Source organism: Saimiri boliviensis, chromosome 4 (genome assembly GCF_048565385.1).
Source record: "Saimiri boliviensis isolate mSaiBol1 chromosome 4, mSaiBol1.pri, whole genome shotgun sequence".
NCBI classification, from domain to species: Eukaryota; Metazoa; Chordata; class Mammalia; order Primates; family Cebidae; genus Saimiri; species Saimiri boliviensis.
Genome location: NC_133452.1, coordinates 139,739,454 through 139,763,252, shown reverse-complemented (window position 1 = coordinate 139,763,252; position 23,799 = coordinate 139,739,454). Strand labels below are relative to the sequence as shown.

At 47.7% G+C, this 23,799-nt stretch overlaps 1 protein-coding gene and 1 long non-coding RNA gene across 4 annotated transcripts in view; one reads left to right on the top strand and one right to left on the bottom strand.

The window, feature by feature from the left end:
* The window catches only part of LOC104651283 (uncharacterized), an 81,296-nt gene extending 63,358 nt beyond the window's left edge, over positions 1 to 17,938 (top strand). For 2 of the 3 annotated variants that reach the window (XR_012517403.1, XR_012517402.1), the window contains exons 3-4: positions 7,267 to 7,419; positions 13,348 to 17,938. This is a non-coding gene — a long non-coding RNA (uncharacterized LOC104651283). The remainder of the gene's footprint in view (positions 1 to 7,266; positions 7,420 to 13,347) is intronic. The other variant, XR_744788.3, reaches the window with a different exon arrangement.
* A 1,866-nt stretch (positions 17,939 to 19,804) lies between these two features.
* Positions 19,805 to 23,003, bottom strand: FOXQ1 (forkhead box Q1). Its single transcript, XM_039462741.2, has one exon. The coding sequence runs from the start codon at positions 23,001 to 23,003 to the stop codon at positions 21,798 to 21,800; it is 1,206 nt and encodes a 401-aa protein (XP_039318675.1). The 3' UTR covers positions 19,805 to 21,797.
* Between the last annotated feature and the right edge of the window lie 796 nt (positions 23,004 to 23,799).

The following is a 23,799-nucleotide window of genomic DNA, read 5'->3' as shown; positions in this document are numbered from 1 at the left end:
ACCAATAAAATCTGTGTAAGTTCTGGAGAGAGATGGTAGTGATATTGCTCTCCATCGTGAATGGACTTAAGGCCACTGAATTGCGTGTGTAAAAATTACTCAAGTGCTAAATCCAATGCCTAGTTTACCACAATAACGTAAAATTACTTTTTAAATGTTAATCAGCATAGGCATCATTTAGGAATCTTATTAACATGCAAATTCTGTTTCAGTAGGTCTGAGATGGGTCCTGCCACTCCGAACTTCTAACAAGCCTTCAGCCTGCCCACACTAAGGGTCAAGGGTCACCCTGGGTAGCAAGGCTCCAAATGAAATCTAAATAAAGCAGGACATTTGTTTTCTTTTTGTTAAATCTCTGTCTCCCCTACCTATTTACCTTAGTGGCTACTCTGAATCAATGCCTTAGTAATTTCCTCCTTCTTGTTTTTTTGAGACAGAGTTTTTACTCTGTTGCTCAGTCTGGAGTACAGTAGCACAGTCACGGCTCACTGCAGTCTCGGCCTACCTGTGCTCAAATGATTCTACCACTTCAGCTTCCTGAGTAGCTGAGACTACAGGCGCTCATCACCATGCATATATTTTGTATTTTGTATTTTTTGTAGAGATGGGGTTTTACCATGTTGCCCAGGCTGGTCTTGAACTACTGGGCTCAAGAGATTCTCCCACCTCGGCCTCCTACAGTGCTGAGATTACAGGCCTGAGCCACCATACCTGGCTCCTCCTTCTTATTTGAAGGCTGTGTTTGCTTTCCCTCATTTATTTCACCAGTCCCCTATTTATTGATGGACAGTTTGTGGACTCTCATCTTACAAACCAGGCTACAGTGAATAAACTTGATTACGTGCTTATTGCCCATATCTACGAAAAAATGTGAGTTCAAGTGCAGGAATGCAAGTGAGCACATTTTTTTTAACTGAAAACTATGATTATTTTAATTAGTGATGATAGCAAAGATCACACTTTTTTGACAGGCTGGTTTTATTTTTGACTCAGACTGAGCTGGCAGTCATCTGAGACCCTGTCATTTCTGCACGTGCTATTATTTAGTCACATTATCGTTCCCATCTTATTCTTGTGCAATTGTTTTTCTGAAATCTAAGTGTGGGATTGATTTACATAGCCTGTTAAATTCCATCTTGCTGGCTTCGGACTATCATTCTCACCTATCAGGATAATTTTGGTTGTTGACTTTGCCATCTAATATTTTCCCCCACCTGCCAGGGTTTATGCTATCTTCACATTCAGCAAGCGTGTTATTGACATCCATTGATTCATTTGGTGACTATTTGCTGAGTGCCCTTTGACGTGCCAGGCACCATTCTAAGATCTGGGCATACAGGGGTGAACACCACAGAAGAAATCCCTGTTCTCCTGGAGCAGGTGTCCCCAAACTTTTTACACAGGGGGCCAGTTCACTGTCCCTCAGACCGTTGGAGGGCCGCCACATACTGTGCTCCTCTCACTGACCACCAATGAAAGAGGTGTCCCTTCCTGAAGTGCGGCGGGGGCCGGATAAATGGCCTCAGGGGGCCGCATGCGGTCCGCGGGCCGCAGTTTGGGGATGCCTGTCCTGGAGTTTTCATTCAAGTGTGAAAGACAGACATGAAACAAAGACAGATGTGTATGGTAAATTCAGGAATACCAAGTGCCAAGGAGAAAAACAAAGCAGAGGAAACAGATAAGAAGAGGAGAAAGGACTTAAAAAATTTTTTTTTAGATAGGGCGGCTACAGAAAAAAATCTCAAAAGGAAATGACAACATTTGAGGTGAGATCTGAAGGTGTTTCTATCCAGTTCACTGGAAAATATGGTGGAGAAGAATTCTTTGATGTGTCACTAGAGATGTCCTTATAGGTTGATGTTAATCCATTAACTGGCACATTTGGGTTACAACTGATTAATCCAGGGAATTTCTCTGTAACTTAGTTATCTAGCCTACATTTCTCTATACACTTCTTGAAGATCTCTTCAGATGTATTAGAACTGGATAGTCAGTGTCTGTGGTGTTTCCCTGATGTAGTCTAGTGAAACTCTCACACGAGGAAATGAGATGAATGTGAAAAGATTTTCTCTTGTCACCTTGGAGTCGCTGTTAGTGACGACTGAGTGTCACAGCTGAGCAGGGCAGGCTGCTGTGGGCAGAGGCAGGAAAGACGACCCATGGGCCATTTTCCACCTTTCCTGACCTCATCTATAAAGCCCAGGCAAAAAGACCCAATCCTCTTACTAATGCTGTGGGAAATTAAGTCTCTTCCCTAGTACACTTTGGCAAATGTAATTCTGAATAACAAACCACTTCTTTAGCTCACTCATTTCAGCCCACACTGGAAGTGTGACTCTTGGTCGACATCCCTCCTCTTGGGCGCAGCTGTGTCTTAGGGGTTGAGGCTGTGTGCGCCCCATGCCGGCAGAGAGCACTCTCCAGGTGTCTTGCTGTTATCTTCACACTTACCTGCAGGCTGCAGTGTTGCCATGATGATCACCCAGCCCGTGCACCAGGTTGGGTTTTCCGAGTGTACAAACAGGTTGGGTGGAGGTTTCAGATAGACACTGAATTCCTAGAGCAGACAAAGGAAATGTGGGAGGTTAGCGCTGAGCTCCAAGAATAAAGTCAAGCAAGCCAAATGCCTTCACGAGGCCCCCACAATGTTTGTTAAAAAACTCACCGCTGGGCTTTCTGACCTCAGTTTTTTCATCTGCAGAATCCATGGGCTAGCTGTGGGTATATCTAAGGCTAATTCTTTACCCTGAAGATTCAGGTTCTGGATATATGTTTCATTAAAAGTATCTAGGGCCTCAGTAGTTTAGAACTCTGATTTTGCACAATTCTGATGAAAGTATAAAATGTGTGAATATGAGGGCAGCAATCTTGGTAATAAGGAAAAGCCTGGGATAGGGCTAGAAACCTGGTAGTCACAGAGGCCCTCCAGGGGGTCCCTTCCCATTGATCATCGTGGCTAGGGCAGTCAGAGCGTGCTGGCCTCCTGGAGTTCATACAGCAACAAAAACAACAAGAAACCCAGCAGCAGGGACAGAAAATCCCCGTGAAGTCTGTCTTCTGCGGCTAACTCTCAGTCCACCCCTCTCTCTCCACATCTTGGCCTTCCCTCCCCAACCCCACTCACACCCTTCCAGGGGAGAATGTGCAAGGAATGTCTCCTTTCCTGAAAGCAAAGGAATACAGTAGTGCCACCTGGGTCTGAAAGGCCCTTGGTTCTGCTGTTTAATGACTAATTATGATGCTATGAGAGGCCTATGCGACTCTGGTGGAGCCAGGCCCTCCTGCCCCAGCCGAGCTGAGCGGCTGGAAGTGTATAATCTTCAGAAAGCTGTGACTGCGACCTGGAGTTGCGTAAGAAATAATTGCAGAATCCAGCCAGGGCTTGCTTCTTGCCACAGGCTCCAGGCTTTTACCCCCAGTAGCTTTACATGCTTGTTAATTTTTAAACTGTCGAGTAGTAGCAGAATATTTTGTAAGCTTCAGTAATGGTTGCAGAGTTCAGTGCAGGGCAAGGGGAGAGGAAAGGGAGGGCGAGGGAAGGAGGCGAAGGAGTGAGTCCCATTTGCTTCCAGGACAGTTTTGTCTTTCTGCAAACCTTGGCCCTGAGGTAGGTCTAAACTTTCCTCTTTTACCATAGGAAAGGAGTTTAAAAACAGACAAGCCCTGTTAAAGTCTGTCGATTTTAAAAAAACAGTTCTTTAAAAAAATCCTTTTCAGTACTCAGTATCTCACAAAAGAGACCTCCTGTATTATTTTAACCTTAAAAAGCAAGTGAAAAAAAGATTCGTGTAGCTTCTGGTCAGCTACCAGAATCTTAAGGAGAAGAAAGAAAGATTTCTATCTGTTAAAAGTCTTGCATGCACTAGCGACAAATCCTGATGCTCTAATCTGTTCAGACTGCCGAAGCTCCCAGTCTGAATCTGTGGCCTTTAGAAAGGCAGCCTCTTGACCCCCAAGTATGTCTCCTCTGCAAAATCAGGGCGCGTCCTCTGTCCTGTCTGTGTACTTTTGTGGCGCCTATCACTGTGGGATCTGGGCTCAGAGACAAAAACATCAGGCAAAATACAAATTTGTGTATTATGGGAGGAAATGCCGTCTGGCTCCCTGGAGTCACCCTTGGCTTACAAGCAGGGAGGACTTTACCCAGGGTGGTTTGCATAGCCCAAGAAAAAGTGTGGACAAAGCCAACCTTACAGTACTTCCTTGTTTCCATTTAGAAAAGAAGCAACAAGTTGGTGTTTGTGAAGTTGAGTAAAATTACTAAAGCTTTAAAATGTGCTGCTAGCTTTTTCCATTGAAACAGGTAACAGCCTCTCAGCCTTCTACTCTAAAGAATGAGGTTTCTTCTCTCTTCTTTCCATTCCTTTCTCCTTCCCTCCTCCCTCTTTTAAGCCTTTATGCTTTCCTTCCCTCCCTTGTTTTCTCCTTTTTTCCTTGTGTCTTCTTCCCCTTTTAGTAAACTATGTTTGTTTTAACAATAAAGTAATGCACATTAATGATAACAATGACTTCTTCCAAGTAGAATAAAAGAATGTAAGGTGAAAGATAAAATGCTTCTCCAAAGATACACTACCTGAGATACAGCATGTCTCAGAACCTTTCCACAAGAGCTTAAGAGTCCACCCATGCTTAGTAGTCCATTGTGTGGTTTGCATCCTAATGAATTTAACCAGATTCTTAAATTGATATTAACAAGTTATTCTCTCCACGTTTGGGGAGATTAGAAACAATACAGCAATACGTGTCCTGGTACACTTGCACTTTTTGCACAGATGAGAGAACACACCCTTAGACTGAGTTCCTAGCAGTGAAATTGCTGGGTCAAAGGGTATGTAAATTTTACATTTTAATAGATATTGCCAAACTGCCCTGCAAAAAAGTTGTACCTATTTACAACCCTATCAACATTATATGAACTGCCGATTTCCTCAAAACTGCACCAACTCCATGCGCTATGAAACGCTTAAATCTTTGCCAATAGGCAATAAATGGCAACTAATTATTGCTGTAATTCATGTTTCAAGTATGGAAAACTGAACACTCTTTCACCTGTTTATGGCCTATTTGCATTGTTTTGTGGAATCTGGCTTTGACTACTGTTTATTATTTTTTTTTAGTCTTAAAAATTGACTTTAAAAGCTTTATCATTACTTTTATTTGTCAGATAAGCCACAAGTATGTTTCTCATTTGTCTGTTGTTTAAACAAATAGAAGTTTACATTATTTAAGAACTCAAAGTTACCCGCTTTCCCTTAAAAAGCATTTGGGGTTTGTGCCATGCACAGATGAGCCCTGCTTATACACAAAAAAGGCTTAGGACTCTTCTGTGCTTTCCCCCAGAGCTCTTGTGGGCTTGCTTTACACATGGAAATCTTTGCTGTTTTAGATTATGTTCTGGTGAATGGAGTGAGGTGGGGACTGGGTTTGAGAAAATTTTGTTGGCTCCACGTGGTTTTGCAAATCAACCTGCTGCTCCAGTGTTGTGCTGTAGAGGGAAGGTTTGGTGGCTCCTTGGAAGTTAAAAGGATCTGTGCAGGCTGTTTTTAAGATCCGGCAGAAGCTTACTCTTCTTGTTGGATAGAATATTCTGCTCTTGGGCCAGGCGTGATGGCTCATGCCTGTAATCCCAGCACTTTGGGAGGCCAAGGCAGGAGAATCATGACGTCAGGAGTTCGAGACCAGCTTGGCCAACATGATGAAACCTTGCCTCTACTAAAAATACAAAAATTAGCCAGGCACAGTGGCACATGCCTGTAATCCCAGCTACTCAGGAGGCTGAGGCAGAAGAAATGCTCGAACATGGGAGGCAGAGGTTGCATTGACCTGAGCTTGTGCCACTGCACTCCAGCCTGGGCAACAGAGTGAAACTCTGCCTTAAAAATAAAAGAATATTTTGCTCTTATTCTGGCTAACCTTTGAAGGAAGTCTCAAAGAGTACAAGGAAAAATAGCAAGAAGACGGTGGGAGAAAAATGGAAAATTGAGGGCTTCTGGGGAAAGGGAGAAAAACTTAAAATGGGATTAATCACTTATGTGCACAAACCTTAGAGCTAATAGGACCTATTTCTATTTTGACAACATGAACATAGAAGACAGAATCACTGAGCTGAAAAAACAATTGACCAGATGAATTATCTTTATCTTTTTCCATCTAGTTATGCTTGAAAAGAAAATAAGGAAATTAAAAACTTTTTTGTTAGTTTCATTTCAATAGTTTTGCAGTGTATTTTTTTTTTTTTTGGTTTAATAGATGAAAAGTCTTATGGGAGAGTCAAGACATTTCATTCAGTATATAGCCCAGGTTTTTAGCGTTCCTCCTACAGTTTCTAAATGTGTGGGGTGTTTTCCCTTTAAAGACCAAACAAGTTAATTGTACTAATCAGAGGTTTATATTTCTTGGCATGAATGATATGATATGCAGGTTGGCAAAGACCTACATGACTTCGATTTGCAGCATAAATAGTATAATCCTGTAGATCAAATTCCAGGTAATTTAGTTAAGTTACTGAAGGCATCTTTCCCCCAAGTGTCTACCTCATGGTAAACTGTGTAATTTGTATAATAATTATAGGTTGATTGATGAGGATTTGACTTCCTCATTAAAGGTTAAGGTACACTTTTTCTATTATTAATACTGATTACCATTTGTTGAGTATTCACTCTGTATTATATACTATACATTTACCATACTCAATAAATAGTTACGGGTGTGCAGTGTGTGTTTGTGTGTGTGTGTGTGTGTGTGTGTGTGTGTGTGCAAAAGAAAATAAGGAAATTAAAAACATATATATATATTAGAATTTCATCCTCATGTCTTACAAGGCCTGCAAGCCCATGTTCATTGTATTTACAGATGAAGAAACAGAGGCTCAAATAGAAGAATTACCTGGTATAAGATTACACAACTATTGAGTGCACAGTTGGGATCTAATTTAAGACCGTTTGACTTCAAACTCTGTGTACTTTCCATGATTTCATATTGTTTGTCCCTTGCCCCAAAGATAGGCCCAGATGCAATGAGAAGCAGGACCATTTCCAGTGGAAGTTTAGTTTCACATCAGCTTAAGGAGTCCAAACCAACCGCACGTTCTCCTGCCACCCCTTTCATCAGTTCTGCAGTCTACTTGTTGCTATGGAAACCACCTTTCTGAGGGTCCCAGGAGCCTCCATCCCTGCCCCTCAGTAGTGTTCCAACTCGTATTCCATTGTATATTTCCAGGGCTGTAAAAACCATCTCTGTGCTGATGTTTTCTATCTACTTCTCCAGCCCAGATCGTTCCTGAACTCCAGACAAGTGTATGCACCTGCTTCCCTGACAGCCCTCCTTAGATGTCCTGTCAGCGACTCAAACTCAATGTGTCCAAAGCCCAACTCTGCACTGTGGCCTGGGCCAAGGAGAGTGCCTATGGCGTGCTTTTGGGTAAGTCAGAAAAATGCACACTTTTTTCAAAATATCTTCTTTTCATTGGTGAAAAATTGTCACTGATATACAAAGTTTTTATGACTGTGACATGAATTGCATCCCGTTTATATGTGCATCGCATGAAGAGTCTGAATGACTGCATGCATGCACACGCGCGCACACACACACACACACACACACACACACACACACACAATGCAAAGCCGGCCCCGCCTTGGTCCCCTGGATTCCCAGATGGCCTCACTGCCCGTCCAGTGTCTTCTTCTTGAGCTCCGCCTCCAGCCATCTCCCAGCCTGCAGGGACCCTGCCCACTCTCCATCCCCACCATGGCATGCTGATTCAGTGCTCTTACCTCACTTGGATGGTTGCAACAGCCTCTAGTGTTGCTGCTGGTCATGTCCCCTCCATTCTGTTTTCCCCAGAGCAGCCAGAATCATCTTCGTAGAGGATGATGTCAGTCTTTTGCTGAAAGCATTTTGGCTATTCCCCACTATCTTCAGAATGCAGAATGAGGTCCTCGTGGTCTGGTTCATGTCTACCTCACTCCCTGGCTTCCTTTCCTACACACCACAGGTTCTGCAGTGTGTATATGCAGACGATTTGCCCTTCTCTGAATGCACTGTGCTTACCCTGGCTCCATGCCGGTGCACATGCTGCTTCTTCCATCCGAAAAGCTTCCTTTCCACTCCTTAGCTCTTTAACTGCAGCTTATTCATCGTTCAGGTTTCGGTATGAGACCACTGCTTCCAGGAAGCTTCTCCAATCCCGGTAGCCTGAGAGCAACACACCTCTTATGTGCCCACGTGGCATTTGGGACTCACCTCCATGTTTACAGGGAGAGCCAAAGGGCAGGGACTATATTGCACCTTGGCTTTTTCTCTAGTGCTATGGTGCCCGGCAGGTACTGAGGTGTCCACAAAACTTGACAACTGCACTAAGGTTCATAGAAGAATTTCATCTTACCCTTGGATTGCCTACTCATATAATTCATCTAGAATCTCTTTATTGTATTGAAAGCATTTGAGAAGAAGCCAAAAAGCCATAGATACAAAAGAAAATTATGACATCCATTGTTGAAATACATAAGGAACTCAACGACTCAATAACAAGAAATCAAATAACCCAATTTAAAAATGGGCAAAGGATGTGAATAGACATTTCTAAGGAGACTTACAAATGGCCAACAAATATGTGAAAAAATGCTCAACATTACTAATCATCAGGGGAATGCAAATTAAAACTGTAATGAGATATCATCTCATACCTGTTTGATAATGGCTGTTATCAAAAACAGATAAATGCTGATAAGGATATGGAGAAAAGGGAACCCTTGTACACTGTTGGTGGAAATGCAAATTAGTACAACCAGTATGGAGAACAGTATAGAAGTTCCTCAAAAAATTCGAAATAGAACTACCATAGGATCCAGTGGGTGTATATTCAAAGAAAATGAAATCAGTATGTTGAAGAGATCTCTGCACCCCCATGTTCACTGCAGCACCATTTACAACAGGCCAGATGTGGACTCAACCTAAGTGTCCATCAGTGCATGAATGGAGAAAGAAAACTGTAATGGTATAAATACACAATGTAATACTATTCAGCCATAAAGAGAAGGGAATCCTGTCATTTGCAACAATGTGGATGAACTTGGAGAACATTTGGCTGAGTGAAATAAGCCAGGCACAGAGAGACAAATACTGCCCGATTTCACTTATATGTGGCATCTAAAAAAGTTGAACTCATAGAAGCAGAGACTAGATGGTAGTTAACAAAGGCCGTGTGTGTGGGGTGTTGGAGAGATCTTGGTCAAAGGGTGCAAAGTTTCAGGAGAAATATGTACTGGAGATCTATTATAAAGCATGATGACAATAGTAAATAATAATGTATTATGTGTTTGAACATTGCTAAGAGAGGAGATCTTAAATGTTCTCACCAAAAACAAACAATAAGTATATGGTGATGGGTATGCTAATTAGTTTGATTTAAACACTCCATAATGCATGCATATCAAATCATCACTTTGTGTATAATCATATGTAAAATAAAGAACAAATTACTCTTTAACCCGAGCCTGGTGCTTTACAAACCCTCAAATATGGGAGATCTGCCCTTCCATGATTCTTGCTTCATTTATGGTGGCATTAAAAAGTTCCTTTCATAAAGGAGACTATTAATCTCTCTCTACCGCACTCTACCTTCCTCTCTCTCCCAGAATTAATTCTAGGTGTAGCTTTAGGTGATAGAAATGCAGAGCCTTCAGGATGAACCAGACAACTTTATCATGCTCTTAGAGTTCAGGCTTATCAACTGTTCATTTCCATCCTTAAATAATAACAGCTAAATTTAAGTAGTGCTTACTATGTGTTAGGCACCGCTCCAAGAACTTTGCATGTAATCACTCATTTAACCTTTACAGGAGTGCTGCAAGGTGATTACTATTATTATCCCCATTTTATGGGAGAGGAAACTGAGGCACAGAGAGGTTACCTTCTCAAGGTTACAACAGATGACACATGATAGGGCTGGTATTCAAATGTGGGCAGGCTGACTTCAGAGTCCATGCTCTTAATCACTGAACTACATAGTCTCTTAACTCCGGAGTTTTTAACTTTGGAAGTCAGCTCTAAACATAAGAGTTATTACTGGATTAAAGATCCCATGGTAGGCTCCCTGGGACCAAAGGCCCCTGTCCCCAGGCAAAGGCCAGTGACTCAACAGCTGAGACTCGAGGCATGGGGATCCCCATCTCAGCCTCTGTGTTGGGCTGGAATGGGCTCCCACTAGCTCACAGCACAGCAGCCAGGGGTTGTATGTGCAGGAATGTCCCATCCAGTGTTTGGCTGCTGATGGTTTGAGGTGGGCCATTGTGAAAATTACATTTTCACCATAGAATTCAGCAAATGCCACAAGCCAGAGACCATCTCTTAGATCAGTGTTCCTAGTGCAGGATTCCAATCTTGACTGAAAGGGCCTGGTGTGAGTGCAGAGAGCCTGCAGGGCTGAACTTCAGTGGGTTGGGTATTAAATGCTTTCAGCTGCCATATCTGCTAGAAGGTTCTCTCTAAAGGCATAGGAAGTGCTCAGCTCAATGCATGGCAGTGGGGACATGACCCCACCAACCCCAGGACCTCTCAACAAGTCACCCCTTTATCTATCTCTGGTGGGGTCATTTCCAGGCAGGTGTATCATACCATCCCCACAGTTTCTTCATGGCCTTCAGCACTAGCCACTCCCAGCAGTAGCTGGCTGGACACCTCACCTGTATCTGTTGCTTTCTGTTTACCAGCCCACTTCCCTCCTCCCCTACTGGTATTTCTGGCACTGCCAAGTTAATTTGTGCTCCAACTCTTTTACTAAGACAGGGGTTGAGCAGATAGGTCCCCCTGCATGCCACGGTAGGGAGTCCTTTGACAGCTGAGGGTGCAGCCCGGCTTGATCTCCGCTTCAGGGCCACGAAGCTCGGCTGCCATAAAATAAGATTGGCTGTATGAATTTCATTTTTTTTTTGTGGGGAGAACATTTAAGATCTCTTCTCTTAGCAATTTTGTTATGACACTGCTGGCTATCACAAGGGTCATGGATTGTTTCATTCATACCCGACACCTCTGCTAGTGAGGTGGGAAGCTGAGGCAGGGGAACTGCTTGAACCATGGAGGTGGAGATGGTAGTGAGCTGAGATCCTGCCACTGCACTCCAGCCTGGGTGACAGAGCGAAACTCACCGTCTTAAATATATAAATAAAATGCTAAGAACAGCAGCAGGCTTGGTATTCTTTTTACAGACTGCCATTTGTCGTTTCCCCAAGCTGGGGCTGTCCCTGTGCCTCTTGCTCCTTACTTTGAAGACCTGATTCTGCGGCTTTGCTGCCCCGCTGCTGGGTTTCATGGTGCATGACCCTGACTGCCCACCATGCCTTTCTTGCCTCTCTGTAGATAACTGCATGGCTGACTGCCCGCCAGCGAGCCAGGGGAGAACCCTTTTCTCCAGGGAAGATGTGGTAAAAGTCTGATAGCGTTCCCCTTGAGGAAATGAGTGACATGCGCTCATTATTGCCATTCTGACAGAGCTAAGAGAGCTTGGGGCTCCTAAGTAGGCATTCCCAGAGCCACCTCAAGGATGGCAGTGTGAACCGTTGCTGGAGGTGCAAGAGTCAAGGCTTCTCCAGCAGCACACATCAGGGAAGCTGCCTGTTTGAACCAGTCTGCTCCCTGGGTCTGGCAGGGAACAGAGAATGGAGCTGATATGTTCGAGGACATGGATCCTGTTTATCCTTTAGATTCCTTGTGACTTAGACCTAAAGCCTGGCTTTGGCTACTGGGCATGCTTAACACTAACAATGTGTTTTCCTTCTCCAGAAGGACAGAGAGAGGAAGTGAGGGGAGGGAGTGAGCAACCCGCACCTCAGCGCACTGGCTGACCCAGGAGCCGACTAGAGGGGTGTGCATGGGGGTGAAAGGAGGTTGGGGGGGCCTCTTCCCCGACTCACTGCAATCCTGTTTGTCCTGTATCACTACTGTTCCCCTGGAGCCTGGGTTTTAAACATAGATTGCATGTTTTCTTAAGCCTGGGTTTGCTTTATAACTTTAGGTAAAAAGTTGTAGGCAGCAGGAAAACGATCAGTGAAAGGAATTTAACAGCACATTTATTTAAGTACAGATGGGCCCCGACTTATGATGATCCAACTTACAATTTTTCAATTCGGTGATGGGTTTATTGGGTTGTGACTGCACTGTAAGTCGTGGAGTATCTGAACACACTGGCATTGATTCGCATCCTGGGACAAAGGAAGAGGGACCCCCGGAAGGGAAAACTGATTGTGACCTCTGGGTGGTATAGCGTCGCATTTGCTATATTAATTGAATTTACTGCTGGTCACCACAAGGTTCGTGGATTGTTTCACTCACGCCTAACACCTCTGCTAGTGAGGGGCAGAAAATCAAATGCTAAGATTGACAGCAGGGTTTTCCTTTTGCAGACTGCCATTTGTGTTTGTGAACAGGTGTGTTCAGTACGCAGACTGAGTCCTCCGAGGCTTACAAGCTGGTCCACTTGGACCTTGCAATTAACAGAGGTGTGAGGAAGGGAACACTGTGTTTGTCCTGGATCAATAATTCCCTCTGTCTCCCTCCCCAGTCCCCCTTCCCCCAATTTTTCCCTTTTTGTAGAACTTATGCCCCATTTTTCTTATGTAACTCAACAGAATGACTCAAAGGGTGATATTTCAGGCAGCAGAGCGAGCTGGGGTGGGGGTTTGGGATTGGCGAGGCAAACAGAAAAGTGTGTGGAGAGAGATCTTATCGGGCAGAGAATTTGGGCTTCCTTCTGAATCACTCTGTGCAAACAGCCAGCCATTGGGCCTGCTTGTGGGCTGGGTCTTGATTCTATTGAATCAACTGTGACTAAAAGATACGGTAGTTTTAATTTCCTGTGACTCATGAAAGAGCCTTATTGGGCAAGATTTGTTGTAGGCCCCAATCTTTTGGCTGAAACACTTCAACTTTGCTCATGGACACAACTGGAAAAGGGGAGTTGGGCCGCCAGACGTCTCTTTTCAGTCACACCTCATCGTGAGGTTGCATTTTAGAAAACATGGGCTCAGATTCATCTTTGCTGGATCCAGATGGACTGATGTAGCCTACTGATTTCAACCCCCTGAATGAGCTCGACAAATATGTCTAAAGTAGATGCTGGAGTCACACCGGCATGGAGAGGGTGCTTGTTGAAGTCTTTGCCTCTCTCAACTCCAGGGAGAGGAACTACTTGGGCTTGAGGGTTTGTTTCAGCAAAAATCTAGCATGAGCCACATCATTTTGCACTTAACCATGATGAGGTCTTTTATTGCATTTATAAATGTCCCCAGAGGCTATTACTCAAAAGGGCTCGGCTAATAAATAGGAGAACTAATAATTATCTTATTTCAGATTGCTGACTGTGTGTAACTGCCGCAGGGGGTCAAAAGTGCCTGGTTTGCACAACATCTCCCCGGACTTCTTACATTTGTGGTTATGGAATCGGTGCAGTGAGGGGTCAGGGAGCAGAGGGATTTGCACGCGCTTGATCTCCTTCATATCAGAGTTGCTTTCTGAAATCCGGCACAGGGAAGGTGAGTGTGTTAGATGGTTTGCGTGGGGCCACGAAGTCCTGTAGGTGTTCAGTTTCAGCCCCTTCTGGGGAATTTCCCTTGCAGAGTTCTCATCCAGGCCTTAAAAGTTGGCAGCATCCCCCAGGAACGACCCTGTGAACAAATCCATGCTTCTGGAAGCATGTGAGTCTGCAGAAATACCACATTCTCTTCCACATGGGCTTTTGGCTCTGAGTCCCCCTGTGCTTCCTCAGCCTATGTACCCGCCGAAGAAGACAGTGTGTCTGAATGTGGGGAGGGTGGAGGCAGGCTTCATGCTGGCATGGTTTCACTCTTAGATGTTGGTGCTTGGCACATGCCCATATTGAAGTGCAGCGGGCACCAGGGCTGTAGACACCTTTACCCTGAGTGGAAAGGGGCTGCTAGGTACTGTGCATGGCTTAAGAGGTACTGAGAAGTTTAGCTTTGCCCTGGAAACATGCTCTGCTAGGTAGCTCCAGTTAGCTGAAATGCTGCAAATAAAGCTGTATCTCTTTTAACTTACACTGTTACTGGGAAGGTGTCCTGGTTTTGGCAACTCAGCAAGTATTAGCCTTCACTCTCTATGAGAATAGGTTTGTGGAGTCAGGGCTCTCGAGGCATAATTCACATACAGCAAACACTTCCACTTTCTTGGTGCACACAACACTGAGTTTGGCCAGTGTGTGCAGTCCTGAAGCCACGTCAGGATGCAGAGTGTTTCCCTCACCCCAAAGTCCCCTGTACCCTTCAGAACTGTGCCCACCATAGCCCCCAGCAACCACAGATCTAATTTCTGTTCCTTCTGCCTTTTTCAGCATGTCATGTACATGGGACCTAAGGTGGTAACCTTTCACCCAGCTGGAGACGTCAGAGAGTATTCGTACTGGGGACCAGCAGCCCGTGGTGTTGTCCCCCAGAGAGGGGGAGAGAGCTGCTGCCTGCAGAGGGGCTGCTCCTGCTTCACATGCCCCCTGCCTTCTGAGTCCCTCCATCCCCTAGCTGGGCACGAGAGTGCCAAGAGGCCCAGTAGGAGGAGAAGCCTTCATGGAGGACAGAGGGCAAGAGCAGGCCTACCATGCTGACTTCCTCGCCTTGTGTCTGGCTGACTGCACAGGCATGAGGAGGTAACCAACAACAGAAACAGATCCGGATGAACGAGCAAAAAAGACTTGACTGAACAAGTTTCCCCAGAATGGAGAGGAACTGGGGCAGCTCTGGAGACCCACAGCAGAAGCTGGTGGATCATTTCACTGACACACCAGGAGCAAATCAGTCCGACTTGTTTTTTGGCCCTTAAGTCTCCCTGCTCAAGGCTTAGAGCCCTGGATAATTGAAGGCAATCCCCATACTGCATGCCATGGATGGTGGCTCCCCTGGAGGAAGTTGGGGTGCTGAGACTAGAGCATGCCTCTTCCACATGTTGACTTCCCCAGGAAAATACCAGCTCCCCTAAAGATGCGTCTGTCTGCCAGGGTGATAGTGTCACCCTTATTATTCCCTGGGCCTGAGAACTTAGCTGGAATATACTTCGTTAAATAGTAATGTTTATTCTTATTTGAGTTGTTTTCTTTTTAGGGCTTGTTTCTAGTTGCCACATTTATCTTCCTTCAGTGTTTCCACATTTAACATTAGTATTTTCATGTTATATTTGTAGGAACACATATACATTTGTTCCCATGACTTGAGCCCCTTGGTGCTAATTACATTGTCAGTTTTATGTTTAAGTTTTATCTATTAATTTTTTTAGAGATAGGATGTTTTTTCTCTGTCACCCAGGCTGGAGTGCAGTGACACCACCATAGCTCACTGCACCTTGAACTCCTAGGCTCAAACGATCCTCCCCCATCAGCCTCCCCAGTAGCTAAGACTACAAGCACAAGGTACCATGCCTGGCTAATTTTTATTGTTCTTGGTTATTTTTATAAAAAAAAAAAGTTATTTTTTTTTGTAGGGAAGGCGTCTAATTATGTTGCCCAGGCTGGTGTCGAACCCCTGGTCTCAAATCATCTTCCTACCTTGGCCTCCCAAAGTGCTAGAAGCACCCAGGCTATTGCATTTTTAGGTTATATCAACTCTGCTACACTACCCTAAGAATTGCCTTTGGACTTTGTCCTTAAATAAACAAAGGACTGAGCTGATCCTATCAGCCCAGAGCAGCAGCCTGGGAGCCACCATGGGACCCAGAAAAGCAGCCCTAAATGCCTTGCTTATGATGAAATCTCTTGAAAATAACCCAACTTCTGTCTCCTGCCTGTGAAATAAGCATGGCTCTCTAATTCTCAGAGCTGGGATTTTGTGAGAAAGTTGTCAGGAGCACACTGGGGGAAATGTAATTAGAAATACATGTTATGATCCATTAGAATGACAAGTTGTATATGTTCATCGTACTTTAAGGCATCCAATATAGTCTGCTGTGTTTGTGAGTACTTTAATCATGTGAAAGAATGCTATCCTGAAACTTGTCCCTGAGATTCACACTTGATCTCAAGTTGATTGAGTTTGGGGAAAAGGAAAAAAAAAAACACATTAGCATGTTATTTTTTGACATTATATGAGGGTTTTCATGGATGTACACTGTGAGGGAGGTGTGCGAGACATGTTCCAGCCCAACCCTTGTTCTTATGAGGCTTGGAGGGATGACTCGCTTCCTTAAGGTCACCCAGCTGTGTGAGTCACAGCTGGAATTTAGACTAGGGTCTCCTTAGCACCTTCATTCTGAGTTCTTTCTTGAATGGGCAACTTCTGTGATTTGGAGCATGACCAGACATTTAACTACAGTGGGTAGAGCCTGCCAAAGGTTGCAAAACTTTTCTACTTCTTTCTTAATGGCTAGGAATTGGTGATCAGAAATAACAAATACATGTCAAGGATGTTAAATTGTATAATATTTTCGGACATGATAAAAAGGCTCAATTATGGCAAGCCTTCAAAGTTAAACTGTTCCTGAAAACAGTGACAAAGAGGGTCCAGGAATGGTAAGGGAAATGTGGTATTTTGTTCATGTTTATGTTTGGCTGCAGTTGACCAAAAACGAAGGTTGATACAATTCTCTCTTCCAGGCTGTGTATAAGTTGGCAAATGACAGGAACAACATTTGCTTCTAATCACCCATCCATCTTAATAATGTCGAACAGAAACAGTGCAGAAACTATTGCACAACCACCAGCATTTCATGACATCAGAATCCTTGCCAATTTGAAAGAGGTCCTTGAATCTGGGGAGAGTTACATCTTTATGTTTTTGATCATGATCCTCTTGGAAGATACTTATTAGGGCCATTTGTTGATGACAACATTAAGAATTAACAAATTATCTTCTTAAAGTATAACAAAAATTTAATGGTTTCATTAGAGAACTATAAAGTCTGTTATTTAAGAGGGAACTATTGTGCTGTTTAAAAGGAAAGAATTACTGAAGGACTCTTCCTGGTCTTCTTTCTACAACTGAGGCAACTCAGCTATTGTATGTAGTCAAAGGAATTTTTTTAAAAATTAGTAAAGAGAAGAGCAGAATCTTTGTACATTGGATGCCAACCAAGTCTCCTAATACCTGGGAAGTTGTCAGTCACATAAATGCATAGAGTTTGCATTTTTTTTTTAAGCTAAAAAAGGAAAGTGAATTATTCTAAGAAGTTCTACTTTCTCCTTTACATGGGAAAAAGGCCATTTCTGTTGTTTGGGGCCTGGTGTGGGAAAACAGGAAGGGTGTCTGATGAGAAGTGCCCACCTGTAAGTGTGTGTCACCAGAGGGTAGGAACTGCTGGTCATTCCAGGTTCCCTGCAGACCCCTCTTTCTAAGCAGAATTCTGCTTGCAGCCCTTGCGGGGGGTTTGTATCTGGCATGCCTCGGAAGTGAGAGCTAGCGGAGCCACCTCCCTGTAGGGGGCTGCATTGTCTGGTGCACGGAAGCTCTAGGGTCTGGGTGCCCACATGCCGTCTCCCAGGCGGATGTGGTCTCCTCTAGAAAAAGCTAGTTCTGGGTGAAGTGGGAGGTACAAAAGGCAAGTTTTTCATGCGGCAGAAACCATTTACGGGCATGGGGAGTCTAACGACCATTGTAATAACAGTGAATTGAGACGATGATTATCTGAACGGTTCAAAGAATTCTGAGCTGGGAGCTGGAACCTCTGGGTTCCGGACCCACATCTGCCACTAATGAATATGTGAAGACATACTGGGGGACCCCATTTTCTCCGGTGCAAAATTAGGGTTTCTTACTGGGCTCGAAAGTATGTGGTTGATCCAGGAGAGTCGTTGAGTTTAGCTTTGTATTGTGCATGTGAAAATACATCCTCTGAGGCCGAAAAAATACCAACTTTGTGAAACTGTGCAACAGTGGGACCAGAGTGGCCATAGGTGCTTCTTAGGGATGCTTCAGAATTCGTGGGCTACACCCTGGGGGTCCCCTAGGAGAACCCATCTTGATCTGTTCGGGGTGGGACTTTCTGATTTTTAAAAATTTATGTGGGGTCAAGAATCTGAGGCACAGTTCTAGAGGAGACCTAGTTAGGCTCTTTATCCTTAGCTAAAGGGCTCGGAGTTCACCCTGGAATGGCTGGAGCTCTTCACCTCCCGGGCTCATTCGCAGACAGCGGAGGCGCAGGGTGACCATGGCCGGTGGGCCCCGCAGCCCCCTGCTTCCCGCGCTGGATGGGAACCGTGTCTTAGTAGAAAGGAAGCTTCAGACTGAGGAGACTTATGACAACGAGTACGTCGCTTCCCAGAGATGTTTTCAGCCCCCAAAGGCAGCCGACGTGGTCCCTGTCTGCAGAGAGGGCCCCCGGAGCGCAGTAGAGGCCAGGCTGGGCGGGGACGGCGGCGCGGCGGTGCACTTCTCCCCACCCAACTGTCCACCGCGGCCCTGAGGGGTTTTCGATGGGGTGGAAGGGAACTGTGGTCGTTTAAACGCGCGGACAGGGCGGGCGGCGGCCGTGGGGGGCCAACTTGGGTTGCTTTGAAAAGGGACGCACCGAGCTCTGGACCCACAGCTGCAGCTCCAGGAAGGCCTGACAGGTGTCAAAGGGCGTTTCCCAAACCAAACAGACCCCTCGCCCCCACCCCCCCCCGCTTCGGCCGAGGGTCACTCGGCTGCCCCGCAGCCTGATGTTTGCGCAGCTGGACCTGGGTTCTTTTGGCCCGGGAAGGGCGCACTGGGGCGGGGGTAGGTTGGAGGAGGGGGCGGGGAGAGGGGTGGGCTGCCGCGGGGAGAGGCGGGAGGCGGGGACGGGGGGAGGGGTAGGCTGGAGGAGGGGGTTGGGGTAGGGGTGGGCTGGAGCAGAGAGGAGTGGGAGGCCTGCCCTTGGGGGAGGGGGACCACTTGGGCTCGACCAGGCCCCAGGGCCTGGACACTGTGAGCGCCGAGCTCTCCACCCGCGCCTGCAAGGAATGTAGTTTTCTGGGCATATGCTGGAAGGAGCTGTCGGGCTCGAGAGGTCCCACCGCCGCCGTGAGGCTGCTGCCTGAGGCCAGGTTCCTCGGGGACCCAGCCGCCTTTCCGAGGGCGGATGTGCCTGCCGCGACGTGCGGTTCCGCGGAATTCCAGCGTCACCTGAACTAAAAGCAGCTCTGCAGCTTTCCGCGGTCATTGAGAAAACGGGAGCTGGTGCTGACGCCCTTCCTTCTGGGCTGCCTCCGGCCCAGCACCGAGAAACCGAAACTCCCCGGGGCTGGGGGTGTGTAGGAGGGACAGGGAGGGGGCCACAGCCCAGGACCCTCCAATTCCTCCCGCCCCGCCCAGCCAGTGTGATTGTCCTTCCGGTCGTGGGATGCCAAGCTTGGAACTGGTCATGAATAGGGGTGCAAAAGTCATGCGACTCTTAGGACTTTAGAAGCCCTTACAGTCCCTGGGGAAACAGAGAAGGGGCCCAGAAGCCAGGAGGGGACAGCAGTCTACCAGACTCCAGCGTGTTCATTAGCAAGGAAGGATTTATTTTTTCTTTTGAGGGGAGGGCCGAACAGCTGTGATTTTTGGAACACTACCTTTGTCTTTCACTTTGCTGTTTTCTGTGTTAACACGAATAAATCAGAAGCGACTTTAAATCTCCCTTTGCAGGACTGAAAACTGGCTTTACAAAAAATGTTAAAGTAGGCGGCACTTTGCCTCTGTGGGTGAGGCACGCAGCGAGAGAGACAAGGTCCCCTGAAACCAGAGGTGGAAAGGACTGAGCTGGCTGACTTCCCTCCTCTCCCTAATTCTCTCCTCCATGTGTTTTCAAGAGGAAAGCAACATGAAAAGGTCTGATCATTTCTACCCAGGGAACTTTTTGTGCCCTGCCCCTAGTTGCTGGTCTGTTTCAGGTTTATTTTTGGGTAGGATTATTGGCCCTGTGGGTGCAAATGCCTACTTCTTGCCATAATTCAACTCTATTATTATCACTGTTTATGACTATTACATAGATGTAATCCAAATCAGTCAAGACTCATCATCTGTTAACCGAATTTATGGAAGACATTTTTCTCTCCCATTCCTGCCAGAAGACACCATCCTGAAATAAATGCCACCCTCCTTCCCCACTTCACTATATGTAGAGCTCAAATCATCCTCCTGTCGTGGGTAACACGGGATCTACCCAAGAATGGCAGCCATGGCAATAAGGCCTAAGCTTCCAGTCTCTGCATATCCCACACTTTGTATTACTCTCTAGAATTCTGCAATCCATGCACTGTTAGAGCCTTACTGCCTAGGAACCTAGTGAGGAACAGGTGTTCACCCTGATACTCCCACTGATGAAAACCCTCCCTTACATTTGCAATATGGTAAACTGACTCGAGGTTCCTCCTCTCCAGGTGGCATTTTCTCTTTAGACTGCAATCGAAACAGGCAGGACACTGCCACCGTTTCCAGTGAAATCTTTACAGATGAGGGGAGAGTGAAAAAAATACTACCCATTGGTTCTCACCCAAATGAAAAAATGTGGATGGTTTTGTTTTGACAAAAACACTGTGACATTTAAATCACTCTTGAAATTGCCCCGAAGACATCTTTGGGTGTTGAGATAATCTTAAGACAAAATTTAAGTTTCCAACTTTTTGAGCCCCAAATCAGAACCTATTTACCTGAAAATACCTGCTTGATTCTAGGCTTGCTAAGAGCTCAACTTGCCTGCTAAAGAATTCTTGGGGGAGAGAGGGACATTTTCCTCTCGTTTGTTCTGTTAGTGCTTAGGTGACTAATTAGAATTAGAGGAGTAATTGGTTTTCAAGTTTTAAAAAGCCCATGAATGGAAGACCTGTCTGGAAATTTGTGCAGCAGTATATTTCGTAAGGAAATCTGCAAGCCCATACTGTAATACCTTTATGGAATTATTCAGGAAAATATTTTGATCTCCAGAGGAAGTTTCTTGAGACCCAAACCTGAGCCCATTTTGGGGGGGAAGGGTACAGGCGTAAAAATCTCTCCACTTCCAACCCATCACCACAATGTGTTATGTCAGTTGTGAGTTTTATTAAAAAATAAGCACTATGCTTGGGTTTCATAACATTTATACATGAATATGTACACAGACACAAATAAAATAATATTAAAAATAAAAATCACACTTGCTTTCGAGTGGCAGTGGTCCTGGCACCCCACATACATAATCAACTTTTCCTCTAAAGAAATTGGTTGGCCCAAGGAGACCACAGTTAGAGAACCACTAATAAAGCTGTCGCCCGTTGCCTGCAACATTTTCAATTCAGGTTTCAAAAATATATAAATAATTTAATTACAAAACCCAACATTTTTTTTTCCTCTTTTGGCACAGTGAAGCATTGGTCAATAGCAAGAAACGACTGAAGAGTCTCTGACATCTCTCTTACACTCAGTCATACCTGTAAATGCCATATACGTACACGGATGGGGGTCAGAAACCCCAAACAGTAGTCATATCATTTATAGTGTGGAAAGGTTCCCTGATGTACTTAGCGGGGAGGGGAGGGACGTAAATCAGTGGAAGGTGCGACAAAAACAGTAGGAATAAGGGGAAGCCTGGGCGTTAAAGAAAGACCAAAAAAAAAAAAAAAAGTCCTTATGAAGGGTGAGAGGGACAGGCTTCGCCAAGAAACTAAAACAAGAATTGCTTTGGTCCTCCGTAAAGTTATAAAAGACAAAGGAAAATATCCCGGACTAAGTTAAAACACTCCTGTCAAAATGCTTTAGCTTTAAGGCACGTTTGATGGAGATTTTTAAAATTCATTTTCCTCTGGATTGAAAGTGCAAAGTCCGCTGGCCCGCGTTCCCGCCTCCCCGACGGCGCAGACTCGGCGTTCCGGGGCCCAGCGGCGCGGCTCAGGCCAGGAGCGTCTCCACCGGGTACGGCAGGTGCGGGCCGGGGCGGCGCGCCGAAGCAGCCTGCAGGGCCGCGGGCAGCCGCAGGGGGCAGTACAGGTGCGCGCCGCCGGCCGCCGGGCCTCGGAGCGGCTTGGCCGGGGCCGCGGCCGAGAGCGGTGCGAGCAGGAGGGGCGGCGCGGCCGGCGGCACCTCGGCCCCCCGCGCTCCGAGCAGCGCTGGCTCGCCTGCGCCGTACGCGCAGAGCGGCAGCAGGGGCCCGCCGGGCGCCGCAGGGAGGAGAGCGGGGAACGCGGGCAGCGGCGGGCAGGGCGCGGCGCCCCACGGCAGCGGCGTCCCGGGGGCCGTGTCCCTGAGGCGGCGGCTGCGGAAGGGCTTGCTGAGGATGCTGTCGATGGCGAAGGAGCTGGAGAACTTGCCCGCGGGGCTGGCGCGCTCCTCCTGGCGGGCGGGCGAGCGCGTGGGGGGCGACGCCGGGGCGGCGGGCGCGGGCGGCGGGGCGGCGGGGCGGCCCGGGGCCTCCTCGGGCGGCAGCCCGGGCGCGGGGGCGGGCGCGCGGTGGCTGAGGCGCTTGCGGCGGCGGCGGAAGACCCCGTCGGCGAAGGTGTACTCGCTGTTGGGGTTGAGCATCCAGTAGTTGTCCTTGCCCCAGGGCCGCGAGGGGTCGCGCAGCACCTTGACGAAGCAGTCGTTGAGCGAGAGGTTGTGGCGCACCGAGTTGCGCCAGCCCGTGTAGCTGCCGCGGAAAAAGGGGAACTTGCCCATGAGGTACTCGTTGATCTCTGCCAGCGTCAGGCGCCCGCCAGCCGAGTCGCGGATGGCCATGGCGATAAGCGCGATGTACGAGTACGGAGGCTTCGGTCGCCGCGTGTACGGCTTGTTGCGCGCGCCCTCGCCGCTCCCCGCGCCGCCCGCGCCAGGCCCCGCCGCCTCGGCCTCTGAGCCCCCCGCCGCCGCCGCCGCCGCCACCCGGCTCTCCTCCTCCGCGCCCGGCCCGCCGCCCGCGCTCTGTTCGCCGCCTCCCGGCGGATTCCCCGCGCCGCAGCCCGCGGCCGGGCTGTTGGCCGCGCAGTCCCCATCGGAGCCCAGGGAGTCATCTCCTGCCGCCGACAGCGGGGACGGCGGGTCGCTGCCGCCCGCGCCCTCCAGGTCACTGGCCGGCTTGTCCCCGTGGGCCGTGCGGGGGGCGAACACTTCCAACTTCATGCCGGCGCACCCAGTCCCTGCTCGGCGTCGTATTCTCTTCCTTCTCGCGTCCTAGTAGGGAAGCTGGTGCTGGGGAAGGGGATGGCGATCCCGGGCTAGGGGTCTTCGCCCTTCTCTCCCGCGAGCTCCTTCTTGTCTTGCAAGACACTGACTTTTCCGGAGTCCTCTTTCGCTCGGCTTTTTCTTTGGAGGGGCTGTGAGTGTTGGGTGGACTAAGGGGCGGCGAGGGAGGAGTTGGATGGGTGTCGCCTTCGGTTCGAGGTTGAGACTTTGGGGTATGTGCAGGACCCGCGGTTCCACCCTTGGGTGCCCGAGCGCGCCGGGCTCAGAAGGCTCTCCTGCTGGAGGGAAGCAGCGTGCGCATCTGCTGCTCCTTAAAGGAGCCCAGGAGGGGTTCTTCACCGGCGGTCCCAGGTCCCGTGCGGGCGTCCTCGGGCACCGAAATGGTGCCAGATGATGTGTGTGCCACCGTGGGGGAGGGTCCGGCGCCTTCAGCCTTGAGCGCTTGCGGAGGCGAGTCCCCGAGGCCGCTGCGCCCGCGGCCGCCTTCCCGCCCCCGACCTCAGGGGCAGCATCTCCGCGCTGGACAGTCGCGGCTGCGTCTCTTCTCCACCTTCGGGCCGGCCCAATATAACCCTGCTCCGGCTCCGCGGGGGCGGGGCTTGGGCGCGGACGGCGAGGGGTGGGGGAACGAGGTGGCCGGGGTGGCGGCAGCTCCCTAGCTCTCCAGCGGGCGCGCACCAGGCGGAGGCCACGCTGCCGCGCGGCCGCAAACTCGCTGGGCGCAGGTTGTTTG